Source organism: Vidua macroura, unplaced genomic scaffold, assembly GCF_024509145.1.
Source record: "Vidua macroura isolate BioBank_ID:100142 unplaced genomic scaffold, ASM2450914v1 whyUn_scaffold_107, whole genome shotgun sequence".
Lineage (NCBI taxonomy): Eukaryota > Metazoa > Chordata > Aves > Passeriformes > Viduidae > Vidua > Vidua macroura.
The window spans coordinates 808,129-822,206 of record NW_026530542.1 but is presented as its reverse complement, the minus strand read 5'-3'; the positions used below and the strand labels follow the sequence as shown (position 1 = coordinate 822,206).

Genomic DNA, 14,078 nt, shown 5'->3' with positions numbered 1-14,078 from the left:
CCCACACCCCAACACCTCCCTGACCCCAAACCCCAATCCCCTGAGCTGTACCTACACCCCAACACCTTCCTTCACCCCAAACCCCAATTCCCTGTCCTGAACCCACAACCCAACACCTCCCCTGACCCCAAACCCCAATTCCCTGTCCTGAACCCACACCCCAACACCTTCCCTGACCCCAAACCCCAATTCCCTGTCCTGAACCCACACCCCAACACCTTCCCTGACCCCAAACCCCAATCCCCTCACCTATAACCACACCCCAACACCTTCCCTGACCCCAAACCTCAATCCCCTCACCTATAACCACACCCCAACAGCTTCCCTGACCCCAAACCCCAATCCCCTCACCTGTACCCACACCCCAACACCTTCTCTGACCCCAAACCCCAATTCCCTTCCTGAAGCCACACCTCAACACCTTACCTGACCCTAAACCCCAATCCTCTCACCTGTACCCACATCCCAATACCTTCTTTAACCCTAACCCCAATTCCCTGAGCTGTATCCACACCCCAACAACTTCCCTGACCCCAAACCCCAATTCCCTCACCTGTACACACACCCCAACACCTTCTGACCCTAAACCCCACTTCCCTGACCTGTAACCATACCCCAAGACCTTCCCTGACCCCAAACCCCAATTCCCTGAGCTGTACCCACACCCCAACACCTCCCCTGACCCCAAACCCCAATCCCCTCACCTATAACCACACCACAACACCTTCTCTGACCCCAAACCCCAATCCCCTCACCTATAACCACACCACAACACCTTCTCTGACCCCAAACCCCAATCCCCTCACCTGTACCCACACCCCAACACCTCCCCTGACCCCAAACCCCAATCCCCTGGCCTGCACCCCACAGCCCAACACCTTCCCTGACCCCAAACCCCAATCCCCTGAGCTGCACCCACACCCCAACACCTCCCCTGACCCCAAACCCCAATCCCCTGGCCTGCACCCCACACCCCAACACCTCCCCTGACCCCAAACCCCAATCCCCTGTCCTGAACCCACACCCCAACACCTTCCCTGACCCCAAACCCCAATCCCCTGTCCTGGAGCCATACCCCAACACCTTCCCTGACCCCAAACCCCAATTCCCTGACCTATAACCACACCCCAACACCTTCCTTCACCCCAAACCCCAATCCCCTCACCTATAACCACACCCCAACACCTTCCCTGACCCCAAACCCCAATTCCCTGAGCTGTACCCACACCCCAACACCTTCCCTGACCCCAAACCCCAATTCCCTGACCTGTACCTACACCCCAACACCTCCCTGACCCCAAACCCAAATCCCCTCACCTATAACCACACCCCAACACCTTCCCTGACCCCAAACCCCAATTCCCTGACCTATAACCACACCCCAACACCTTCCTTCACCCCAAACCCCAATCCCCTCACCTATAACCACACCCCAACACCTTCCCTGACCCCAAACCCAAATCCCCTCACCTATAACCATACCCCAACACCTTCCTTCACCCCAAACCCCAATTCCCTGTCCTGAACCCACACCCCAACACCTCCCCTGACCCCAAACCCCAATCCCCTGGCCTGCACCCACAGCCCAGCCCCGCTGCCCCCGAAGCCCTGACCTGGAAGTTGACGTCGGCGCCGTTGTTGACGAGGATCTCCAGGCACAGGGCGCCGTTGGTGGAGACGGCGGCGAAGTGCAGGGGGGTGAAGCCCTTCTCGTTGGGCTGGTTGACGTTGGCCCCCACGTTGACCAGCTCGTTGGCCACCGCGTCCTGGCCCATGTAGCAGGCGATGTGCAGCGCCGTGTTCCCGAAGGAGTTGGGCTCGTCGATCTGCGGGACAGACGGGGGCTGTGGGGGCTGTGGGGTCCATGGGGTCTGTGGGATCTGTGGGGTCCATGGGGTCTGTGGGGTCCAGGGGATCTCTGGGGTCTGTGGGGTCCATTGGGTCTGTGGGATCTGTGGGGTCCATGGGGTCCATTGGGTCTGTGGGATCTCTGGGGTCCGTGGGATCTCTGGGGTCCATGGGATCTCTGGGGTCTGTGGGGTCCATTGGGTCTGTGGGGATCTCTGGGGTCTGTGGGGTCCATTGGGTCTGTGGGGTCCAGGGGATCTGTGGGGTCCATGGGGTCCATTGGGTCTGTGGGATCTCTGGGGTCCATGGGGTCCATTGGGTCTGTGGGATCTCTGGGGTCCAGGGGATCTCTGGGGTCCGTGGGGATCCGCGGGGTCCATTGGGTCTGTGGGATCTGTGGCGTCCGTGGGGATCCACGGGGTCTGTGGGATCTGTGGGGTCCCTGGGGCCTGTGATGTCCATGGGATCCACAGGATCTGTGGGATCCACAGGATCTGTGGGGTCTGTAGGGTCCATTGGGTCTGTGGGATCCAGGGGATCCATTGGGTCTGTGGGGATCCACGGGATCTGTGGGATCCGTGGGGTCCACGGTGTCTGTGGGATCTGTGGGACCCGTGGGATCCATTGGATCTGTGGGATCCATGGGATTTGTGGGGTTTGGGGGTTCCAGATGGGGAAAGGTGGATGAGGAGAACCCAAAGCTTCTGTCACTGCCCTGGGATCCTGTCACCATCCAGAGGGAAGGAATTTGGTTCCTTGATCTCAGGGAATCAACAAAATCCAGAGGATTTGGGATTTAGGAGGGAAATGGCAGCTGAGAACCACCCAGGGCTCCTGTCACTGCTCAGGGTGACAGAATTTGGTTCAGGGATCTGCAGAAGCAACAAAGTCCAGAGGATTTGGGATTTGGAAAGGAAAAGGCAGCCAAGAACCACCCAGGGGGAAATGAATTTGGTTCCTTGATCTCAGGGATCAACAAAATTCAGAGGATTTGAGGATTTAGGAGGGAAAAAGGCAACTGAGGACCACCAAGGTTTCTGTCACTGCTCAGGGTGATGGAATTTGGATCTGCAGAAGTGATGAAGTCCAAAGGATTTGGGATTTGGGATTTTGAGAACCACCAAGGTTTCTGTCACTGCTCAGGGTGATGGAATTTGGATCTGCAGAAGTGACGAAGTCCAAAGGATTTGGGATTTGGGATTCTGAGAACCACCAAGGTTTCTGTCACTGCTCAGGGTGACGGAATTTAGATCTGCAGAAGTGATGAAGTCAAAGGATTTGGGATTTGGGATTCTGAGAACCAGACCAAGGTTTCTGTCACTGCTCAGGGTGATGGAATTTAGATCTGCAGAAGCGATGAAGTCAAAGGATTTGGGATTTTGAGAACCACCAAGGTTTCTGCCACCACCCAAAGCTCCTGTCCCCACCTCTCCCAGCCCCAGAGCCCCCCTGGGCAGGTCCCGGGGTCTCACCTCCACCCCCAGCCTGAGGAGGTGACGCACGACCTCGATCTGGCCGCTGGCGGCCGCCGTGTGCAGCAGCGTGTAACCCTTCCTGTCCTTGCACATGACATCGGCCCCGCGCGCCACCAGCAGCTTCAGCACCTCCAGGTGACCTGGGGGGGACAGCTGTGACAGCACCACGGCACCGGGGACACGGGGGAGACGGGGAAAAATGGGGAGATGGGGAAAATGGGGAGAGATGGGGAAAAATGGAGAGATGGGGAAAAATGGGGACACCGGGGAGAGACGGGGAAAAATGGGAAGAGATGGGGAAAATGGGGAGAGATGGGGAAAAATGGGAAGAGATGGGGAAAATGGGGAGAGATGGGGAAAAACGGGGAGAGATGGGGAAAAATGGGGAGATGGGGAAAATGGGGAGATGGGGAAAAATGGGGAGAGATGGGGAAAAATGGAGAGATGGGGAAAATGGGGAGATGGGGAAAAATGGAGAGATGGGGAAAATGGGGAGAGATGGGGAAAATGGAGAGATGGGGAAAAATGGGGACACCGGGGAGAGACGGGGAAAAATGGGGAGAGATGGGGAAAAATGGGGAGATGGGGACATCAAGGAGATGGGGGACACCAGGAAGATGGGGATACTGGGGAGAGGAGGAAAAATGGGGAGATGGGGGACATGGGACAGACAGGAAACACAGGGAGGGGAATCCGTGTGGGATTGGAGAGGTGGAAAGGAGGAACAGGAGAGATGGAGAGGAGGAACAGGAGAGATGGAGAGGAGGAACAGGAGAGATGGAGAGGAGGAACAGGAGAGATGGAGAGGAGGGATGGGAGAAGTGGACAGAGGAAATGAGGGCGATGGAGAGAAGGGAGAGATGGAGAGAAGGAATGGGGGGGAAATGGTGAGAAGGGATGCAAGAGGTGGAGAAAAGGGAGAGATGGGGAGGAGGAGTGGGAGAGGTGGAGGGAAAGGATGGGAGAGATGGAGAGAGGGAGTGGGAGAGCAGGAGAGGAGGAGCAGGAGGTGAAACCAGCAGGGAGCACCTACCCAGGAAGGCCGCCCAGTGCAGGGGCTGCCGGTCCTTCTTGTCACACGTGCTGGGACTGGCACCTTTGTTGAGCAGCAGGTTCACCATCTGTGGGGTGTGGGGACAGCGTGAGCGGGGCCACCCCGATGGCCCTGCCCACCCCAATGCCCCAGTACACCCCAAAGTCCCTGCTGCCCACCCCTGTCCCTACCCACCCCAACATCCCTGCCACCCTGACATCCCTGCCCATCCCAAACTACCGTCCCCACCCCATCCCTGCCCACCCCAATGTCCCTGCTGCCCACCCTGACATCCCTGTCCACCCCTGTCCCTGCCCATCCTGATGTATCTGCCCACCCTTGTCCCTATCCACCTCAATGTCCCTGATGCCCACCCCAACCACCATCCACACGCTGATGTCCCAATCCACCCCTATCTCTGCCCACTCCTGTCCCTGCTGCCTACCCCAATGTCCCTGCCCACTTCAATGTCCTTGCCCACCCTGATGTCCTTGCTGCCCACCCCAATGTCCGTGCCCACCTCAATGTCCCTGCTGCCCACCCCAACATCCCTGCCACCCTGACATCCCTGTCCGCCCCAATGTCCCTGGTGCCCACCCCAATTGTCCCTGTCCACTCCAAATGTCCCTGCTGCCTACCCCATCCCTGCCCATCCTGATGTCCCTGCCCACCCCAATGTCCCTGCCCCCAACTGTCCCTGGTGCCCACCCCATCCCTCCCCACCCTGATGTCCTTGCTGCCCACCCCAATGTCCGTGCCCACCCCAATGCCCCTGCCACCCTGACATCCCTGTCCGCCCCAATGTCCCTGGTGCCCACCCTGACATCCCTGTCCACCCCCACGTCCCTGCTGCCCACCCCATCCCTGCCCACCCTGACATCCCTGTCCGCCCCCGTGTCCCTGCTGCCCACCCTGACATCCCTGTCCACCCCAAATGTCCCTGCTGCCCACCCCATCCCTGCCACCCTGACATCCCTGTCCACCCCCGTGTCCCTGCTGCCCACCCTGACATCCCTGTCCACCCCCGTGTCCCTGCTGCCCACCCTGACATCCCTGTCCACCCCAAATGTCCCTGCTGCCCACCCCATCCCTGCCACCCTGACATCCCTGTCCACCCCCACGTCCCTGCTGCCCACCCCGACATCCCTGTCCACCCTGACATCCCTGTCCACCCCCGTGTCCCTGCTGCCCACCCCATCCCTGCCCACCCCGACATCCCTGTCCGCCCCCGTGTCCCTGCTGCCCACCCTGACATCCCTGTCCGCCCCCGTGTCCCTGCTGCCCACCCCATCCCTGCCACCCTGACATCCCTGTCCACCCCCGTGTCCCTGCTGCCCACCCTGACATCCCTGTCTGCCCCCGTGTCCCTGCTGCCCACCCCATCCCTGCCCACCCTGACATCCCTGTCCACCCCCACGTCCCTGCTGCCCACCCCGACATCCCTGTCCGCCCCCGTGTCCCTGCTGCCCACCCTGTCCCCGTCGCACCTCGAGGTGGCCGCTGTGCACGGCGTGGTGCAGCGCCGTGCGCCCGGTGCGGTCGGCCACGTTGACGGTGCTGAGCAGCGGCACCAGCGCCTCCACGCACTTGGTGGCCCGGTTGGCCGCGGCCACGTGCAGCGGCGTCTGCCAGTGCTTGTCGCGGGCGTTGACATCGGCCGAGTGCTTCAGGAGCAGGTGGAGGGCTTTCTGTGGGGTGGCAGAGCACAGAAAGGCTCGGGCACGAGCCCCACATCCCAGTCCCTGGTGATCCCAGAGCTGTGGGATTTCCCCCAAGGGAAGGAGCTCTCTGTGTCCCTGAAGCCACGGGTGGGGGTTTCTCTCCAAGTGTGAGAGCTGGGAGAAGGGATATTCCCACTGGGAAAGGCCCTGGGGTTGGACTGGTGTGGCCAGGATGGCACCTGGGCTGTCCCAGCCATGGGCACAGGGATTGTCCCCCTGTGCTGGCACTGCTGGGGCCCCCCCAGTGCCGGGTCCAGCCCTGGGCCCTCCCGGCCACACAGACATCGAGGGGCTGGAGCGTGGCCAGAGCTGGGGAAGGGCTGGAGCAGCAGGACAAGGGTCTGGAGAGGCCCTGAGGGAGCTGGGAAAGGGGCTCAGCCTGCAGGGAAGGAGGCTCCGAGGGGAATTTCCACCCCACAACTCCCTGATGGGAGAGCGGGGTCGGGATCTGCACCCAGGAACAGCAGGAGGAGAAGGAACAGCCCCAAATCCCTCCAGGAGAGGTTCAGGGTGGACATCAGGAGGAATTTCCTCATGGAAAAGGTGCTCAGGCTTTGGAGCTGCCCAGGGAGGTTTGGAGTCCCCATCCCTGAGGTTCCAGGGCCCTGGTGGGGATCAGTCCCAGCTTGGACTTGGAGATCTTTCCCGAGCTCAAACCTCCTGGGATTCTGTGAATGCCCCACCCTCACCTGGGCTGCTCCAGCTCCGTTTGCAGGTGGGACCTGAGCCAGGTGGGCTCATCCCACCCGATCCCAGCCGGGAATCCTGGCTGGGGGAAGGAAAACCCCAGAGCCACGGGAAGAACCACGTGAGGAACCGGGAGTGAACGTTCCCCAGTGACTCAGCGGGGCCCGGGGGATGACAAACCTGACCCACTGACCTACATTTGACATTTATTTCCCCGTGCTCCTGCCGAGGCTTTGGCTTCAAGGCTTGCCCTCCCTCTGCCATCAGGGCAGAGCTTCCAGGGACCCCAACCCCATGGAACTTCACTGCCAGCGCCCCAAAAAACCAACCCAGCCACCCCACAGAGGCAGGGAAAGCATTTTGGCAAGGTTCCTCTGGGGAGCTGGGCAGGTCAGAACTTCCCAGGTGGAAAAATGAGGGTGCCCAAACCCCCAAATTCCCAGATAAGCAGCAGCAGGGGTGTCCAAACCCCCAGAGAATCAATGGGGGTACCCAAACCCCCAAATTCCCAGAGAATCAGCAGCAGGGGTGCCCAAACCCCCAAATTCCCAGAGAAGTAATGGGTGTGTCCAAGCCCCCAAACCCCCAAATTCCCAGAGATACAACGGGGATGTCCAAACCCCCAAACCCCCAGAGAATCAGTGGGGGTGCCCAAACCCCCAAATTCCCAGACAAGCAATGGGTGTGCCCAAACCCCCAAATTCCCAGAGACACAATGGGGGCGTCCAAACCCCCAAACCCCCAGAGATGCAGCAGGGAAATCCCTGGGCGATGGAGGGAAGGCAACCAAGGAGAATTTTTTTTTCCAGCTCTCTCCAGAACTTTTTGCATTCGCCAAACCCCAAAAGAGGGGAAAGGGGAGGAGAAAATCCCTTTTGTCCCCCAGCAGCCCCGTTCCCACAGGGTTTCTCCCCTCCCAGAGCACCCACCTCGTGGCGAGAGGCCGCGGCGCGGTGCAGCGGCGTCAGCCACACCGTGTCCTTGGCGTTCACATTAGCACCTGTGGGGACACAAGTGACATTCACATCCTCTGGACAGAATTCGGACAAAATCCCGTCCCTCAGGATTTCTTGGAGAAGAGGAAATAATCTTTAGCTCTGCTCCTTTGTTTTCCCCATGCGGAATTTGGTTTACCTGAAGTGATTGCTTAATTAGATTCTGGCGAAAGTTGTTTAATGACCAATCAGATCACAGATCAGCAGACCCTGATGGGGTTACACAGGATCAGGGCAGCCTCGGGGTTCCCCCTCTCCTCCTGAGGCTCCCGAGGGCGAGGAGCAGATGGGGACACTCAAACCTCAACACACAGAACTCAAATGGGGAGGGTGACGGGTGCCACAACCCAAAACTGAGCAAAACCCCACAGATTTTGGGGGATTTTCTCTGGGACCAAGTGGAACTGCTCCTCTGAGCATTGCCCTCCTCCAGCACCCCACAGATTTTGGGGGATTTTCTCCAGGACCAAGTGGAACTGCTCCTCTGAGCATTGCCCTCCTCCAGCACCCCACAGATTTTGGGGGATTTTCTCTGGGATCAAGTGGAACTGTTCCTCTGAGCATCCCCTTCTTCCTCCAGCACCCCACATCCCCCTCCTGGCTCTGTCTCCACCTCGGCTATTTTGGTTCCAAGATGTGGAAACCTTTTAGGATGGTGGCACCATTCCCAACTCCACCCCTGGTTGCTCTGGAGGGGAGCAGAGCCCGTCCTGCTGCGCCCCAGATTTTGGGGGGCTCCTGGCTCTCACCTGACAGGATGAGCAGCTCGAGGATTGCAACGTCTCCGATGTAGGCAGCAGCGTGGAGCGGCGTCCGGCGTTCCTGGTCCTGGAGGGGCACGGGGAAAACACATCCGTGAGCTTGGAGGGCTGGGAGAGACTGGGATGGGGCTGGGAGAGACTGGGAGAGGCTGGGAGATACTGGGATGGGGCTGGGAGAGACTGGGAGAGACTGTGATGGGGCTGGGAGAGGGATGGGAAAGGATGGGAGAGGCTGGGAAAGGATGGGAGAGAGTTGGGAAAGACTGGGAGAGGGCAGGGAAAGGATGGGAGACTGGGAAAGGATGGGAGACTGGGAAAGGATGGGATGGAGCCGGGAAAGGGTTGGGAAAAGCTGGGAGAGACTGGGATGGGGCTGGGAGAGAAATGGGAGAGACTGGGATGGGGCTGGGAAGGGCTGGGAGAGGGTGGGAAAAGCTGGGAGAGGGCAGGGAGAGGCTGGGAAAGGGATGGGAAGGGCTGGGAGAGGCTGGGATGTGGCTGGGAATGGGGATGGGAAAGATTTGGGGAGCACCAGGCAAGGGATGGGGATGGGAGGGATTTAGGGAGCCCTGGGAGAGGGATGAAGTTGGGAAGGATTTTGGGGAGCACCAGGTGAGGGATTAAAAACAATTCTGGAAGCACCAAGAGAGGGATGGAGATGGGGATGGGATGGAAATGGGATGGGATGGGGATGGAAATTGGAATGGAAATGGAATGGGATGGGGATGGGGATGGGATGGGATGGATTTGGGGAGCCCCGAGGGAGGGCCAGGAAGGATCTGGGGAGCAGCAGCAGAGCCCTCACCAGTACATTGATGTTCTCCTTCTGATTGAGCAGCGACCGAACCTCCTCCACATCCCGGTTGAAGATGGCTTGGACCAGAGGGGGCTGCAAGGGACAGGAGAGGTGACAGTGACAGGGGACACAAGGAGAGGTGACAGTGACAGGGGACACAGCTGGAACGAGGGGTGACAGTGACAGGGGACACAGCTGGAACAGGGGGTGACAGTGACAGGACACAAGGAGGGGTGACAGTGACAGGGGACACAGCTGAAACGGGGGGTGACAGTGACAGGGGACACAAGGAGAGGTGACAGTGACAGGGGACACAGCTGGAACGGGGGGTGACAGTGACACAACAAGGGGTGACAGTGACAGGGGACACAGCTGGAACAGGGGGTGACAGTGACACAACAAGGGGTGACAGTGACAGGGGACACAGCTGGAACGAGGAGAGACAGTGACAGGGGACACAAGGAGAGGTGACAGTGACAGGGGACACAGCTGGAACAGGGGGGTGACAGTGACAGGACACAAGGAGAGGTGACAGGGGACACAAGGAGAGGTGACAGTGACAGGGGACACAGCTGGAATGGGGGGTGACAGTGACACAACAAGGGGTGACAGTAAAAAGGGACACAACGAGTGGTGACAGTGACAGGGGACACAGCTGGAACAGGGGGTGACAGTGACAGGGGACACAACGAGTGGTGACAGTGACAGGGGACACAGCTGGAACAGGGGGTGACAGTGACAGGACACAAGGAGAGGTGACAGTGACAGGGGACACAGCTGCAGCCCCACACCAGCACCTCCTTCACCCCAGTGGAACTGACGGGTCTTTAATTAAAACACTATTCCTATCGGTTAATTAAGAAACTGCTCCTTGGTAAACAAATTTCTATCATACATTTCTTGTGTTCTCAATACCAGGTGGAACAAATTGAGCTAAGAATTGTCTCTTATTCTTTTTTCTGATCTTTTCACAGTTTTTTTTTCCCAGGATGGAAAAGTTACCTGTTGCTCTCCGTGACCAGAGCTCAGCTCTTGAGGCTCCAGCTCCTGCCACCCAAAATTTGGCCACAGCCCCAAACCCCTCTGGAACTGACCCCCTTCCTTGTTCCCACACCTAAAAATTCCATTTTTCTGCCAAAAAACCAGGGGCTGAGCTGCTCTTGGGATGCTCAGCACCCCCCAATTGCTGCCTCACCCCACACGGCCCCGCTGAGGCTTTTTGGGATGGAGGGATTTGGGTGCTGTGATCCCCCAAGGCAAATTTAAAGCTCAAAATGAGCAAATTTTGCTTTTTTCCAGCCTCTCTGAGCTCTGTCTGGCAGTGATCCCTTCCCAGCCCTGCCTCATCCCAAATTTAAAGGGCATTTCCAACCCCGGGAACACATCCTGGGTCAGGGCAAGGCTGCCTCATCCCCCTGGAATGCAGCAGCCTCAGCATCACTTGTTAAGATATTTTTTTTTTAAAAAGGGTTTTTTAATCAAAAAAAAAAATATTTTGGGAAAGGCTGGAAAACACCAATGGTGCCCCAAAAAAGTCAGAGAGGGGAATGGTTGGGGTATCCCAAAAAATGAAATTCTGTTTAAATCAGAGGCTGATCCCACAGATCCTCCCCCTTCCTTCATCCCCTCCCAACCCCAAATTCCCCCTTTTTTCATCCCCCTCATCCTCAGCTCTTCCCAGGGCTCCAAAATTCATCCCTGGATTTACAGCAGGAGCGAATCAGGGCTTGGTGTGGGGTTGGGGTTGGGGGGCTCTGGCAGCCCCTGACCCCAAAATCCAGGGGACAAAGGAGCTTTTGGGGAAATCCGTGGGTAAAAGGGGCTCCGAGCCCAGGTGACCCCGGGGTCACAGCTCTGGGGACAGCACAGCCACACAGGGGGGTACCCAAAACCTGATGGGAACACTCTGAACCCCACATTTGTCCCTAAAACATGACAGGGACACTCTGCACCCCAAGAGTGTCCCCAAAACCTGATGAGAACACTCTGAACCCCACATTTGTCCCTAAAACATGACAGGGACACTCTGCACCCCAAGAGTGTCCCCAAAACCTGATGGGGACAACCTACACACCAAGGGTACCCCCAAAACTCCTCGGGGAAATCCTGCGCCCCGAGGGTGCCCCAAAACCTCGATGAGAACACCCCACACCCCACAGGTGTCCCCAAAACCCCCCTGAGGCCGCCCTGCAGCCCAGGGGTACCCCTAAAACCCAGGAGCTGCTGGGGAGGCAGCAGGAAGCGCAGCGGGGCCGGGGTCCCATCCCAGGGGTCCCGGGGTTGGGGTCCCCCCTTGATGCTCTGAACTCCCCGATCCAGGAGATCCCAATCCTGGGGTTCTCCTTTTCCTGGGGTTCTGCCATTCCCAGGATTCTCCCATTCCTGGAATCTCCTGTTCCTGATCCCGGTGTCCCATTCCTGGGATTCTCCCGTCCCATTCTTGGGGTTCTGCCATTCCTGGGGTTCTGCCATTCCCGGGATTCTCCATCTCCTGACCCAGGTGCCTGAACCCCGGGGATCTCCTGTTCACAATCCCGGTGTCCCATTCCCTGGATTCTCCCGTTCCAGGGCTGAGAGATCCCAATCCTGGGCTTCTCCTATTGCCAGGGTTCTGCCATTCCCGGGGTTCTGCCAATCCCAGGATTCTCCTGTTCTCAATCCAGGGGTCCCATTCCTGGGGTTCTCCCAATCCCAGGGTTCTCCCGTTCCCGGGGTTCTGCCATTCCTGGGGTTCTCCTGTCCCCGATCCAGGTATCCTAACCTCAGCAATCTCCTGTTCCTGATCCACGGGTCCCATTCCCAGGATTCTCCCATTCCAAGGCAGGGGAATCCCATTCCCAGGATTCTGCCATTCCCGGGGTTCTCCTGCTCCCAATCCAGGTGTCCCAACCCCAGGGATCTCCCATTCCCGAGTCAGGATGTTCAATCCCTGCGGGTTCTGCCGTTCCCGATCCCGGTGTCCCATTCCTGCGATTCTCCCATTCCAGGGCCGGGGGATCCCAGTCCTGAGCTTCTGCCATTCCCAAGATTCTCCCATTCCTAGAGTTCTGCCATTCCCGGGGTTCTCCCGTTCCCAATCCCGGGGTCCCATTCCCGGGAGCTCTGCCGTTCCTGCTCCACGGGCCCATCCCCGGGGTTCTGCCATTCCTGACCCAGCTGTCCCAACCCCGGGGTTCTCCCGTTCCCGGACCGGGATGTCCCATCCCTGCGGGCTCCGCCGTTCCCGGGCCGGGGAGGTCCCAGGACCGGGATCTCCCCTCGATGCTCCGCGGTCCCCGGGCCAGGGGGTCCCTCCCGAGGGTCCCCAGGACCAGGGGGTCCCATCCCCGGGGCTCTCCCGGGGCAGGATCCCCCTGTGATGCTTCACATTCCCGGGCCGGGGTCCCATTCCCGGCCTTCTCCCATTCCCAACGCGGGTGTCCCAGCCCCAGGGCTCTCCCGTTCCCGAGCCGGGATGTCCCATCGCGGGGGCTCCGCCGTTCCCGGTTCCGTGGTCCCACTCCCGGGGCTCTCCCGGGGCAGGATCCACCTTTCATGCTTCACATCCGCGGCCCAGAGAACCCCGCGTTTCTCCCGTTCCCGGCCCGAGGAGTCTCTCCCGAGCCTCCCATCCCCGGGGCTCTCCCGCTGCCGGCCCGGGCCGTCCCGGCCGCGCTGGGCCCGGCGGGCACGACCGGAGCGGCTGCGAGCGGCGACCCCGACCCGTCCCGGGGCTGCGGCGGGGCCGGGAGCGGCGGGGAGGGCTCGGCGGAGCGGGGCCCGCGGCCTGGGGCGGCGCCGGGCCGGGCCCGGTGGCGGAGCCGCGCTAGGCCGCACATCCCCGGGCTGCCGTAGCGGCGCGGCCCGGGCGCGGCGCGGCGGCGGCGGCGGGCGGGAGCAGGGAGGGGAGGACGGGGCGGCGGCCGTACCTGGTCCGTGATGCTGAGAACCCCCATGTCGGGGCCGCCCTCAGCGCCCAGCTCCCGGCATCGGGTCCGGCCGCGGCGGCTCCGCTCTGGCGGCTGCGGGGCGGGGATGGAGCGCCGGGGATGCGCCGCCCACCGCCCCGGAGCGCCGCCGCCGACGGGGGCAGCGGCAGCGGGGGCGGCCCCGGGGCAGCGGCATCGCCCGGCCGGACGGGGGTCCACGGGGGAAGTGGCCGGGGGTCTCCCGGCAGCGGCTGCCCCGGCCCGAGGGGCGGCGGGGCGGTGGGAGAGGGTCCCGGGGGTCGCTGCTCTGACCCGCTCCGGGGTGTCCCCGGTGGGAATCGCATCCAGGATCAGCTGTCGGTAACCCCGGGGGTCCCCGTGTGCCACTTCCATCCCTCTGTGGGGTCTGTCCGGTGGGAACCACATCCCCCGGTGGTCCTGGGGGTCCCAGGGGGTCCCGGGACAGCGGCGTCCCCGGCCCAAAGGGCACTGGGGCAGTGGGAGAGGGTCTCGGGGGTCTCATTCGCCACCTCCATCCCCCTGTGGGGTCTCTCCGGAGGGAATTCCAACCCGAGGCAGCTGCTCTTGGTTCTGGGGGGTCCCTGAGTGACTCCCCCGGTCCAAACCCATCCCGTGACCTCCGGGCGAGGGTCCCGGGGCTCGGGGGGGGTCACGGGCCCGGCTGCAGCTCCGAGCGGGGCCGGGCCGGCACCGGGAACTGTGTCGGGCTGGGAGCTGGTGGTGGATTCCCTGGGCTGAACTGGGATGTACTGGGAGGAACTGGGATGTGCTGGGCTGAACTGGACTGGGCTGTGCTGGCTGGGACTGGTTGGCACTGGGTAATACTGGACTGG

General features: G+C 60.6%; 1 protein-coding gene across 1 annotated transcript in view; it reads right to left on the bottom strand.

Annotated features, from left to right (window-relative positions):
* Nucleotides 1-13,331, bottom strand: part of ANKRD52 (ankyrin repeat domain 52) — a 46,477-nt gene extending 33,146 nt beyond the window's left edge. Inside the window, exons 1-8 of the mRNA XM_054004607.1 lie at nt 13,225-13,331; nt 9,326-9,409; nt 8,509-8,587; nt 7,694-7,764; nt 5,844-6,044; nt 4,357-4,444; nt 3,321-3,463; nt 1,614-1,826 (exon numbers count right to left, since the gene is read on the bottom strand). Of these exons, the coding sequence (XP_053860582.1) occupies nt 1,614-1,826; nt 3,321-3,463; nt 4,357-4,444; nt 5,844-6,044; nt 7,694-7,764; nt 8,509-8,587; nt 9,326-9,409; nt 13,225-13,251 (906 nt within the window). The 5' untranslated portion in view covers nt 13,252-13,331. The remainder of the gene's footprint in view (nt 1-1,613; nt 1,827-3,320; nt 3,464-4,356; nt 4,445-5,843; nt 6,045-7,693; nt 7,765-8,508; nt 8,588-9,325; nt 9,410-13,224) is intronic.
* Nucleotides 13,332-14,078: the final 747 nt, after the last annotated feature.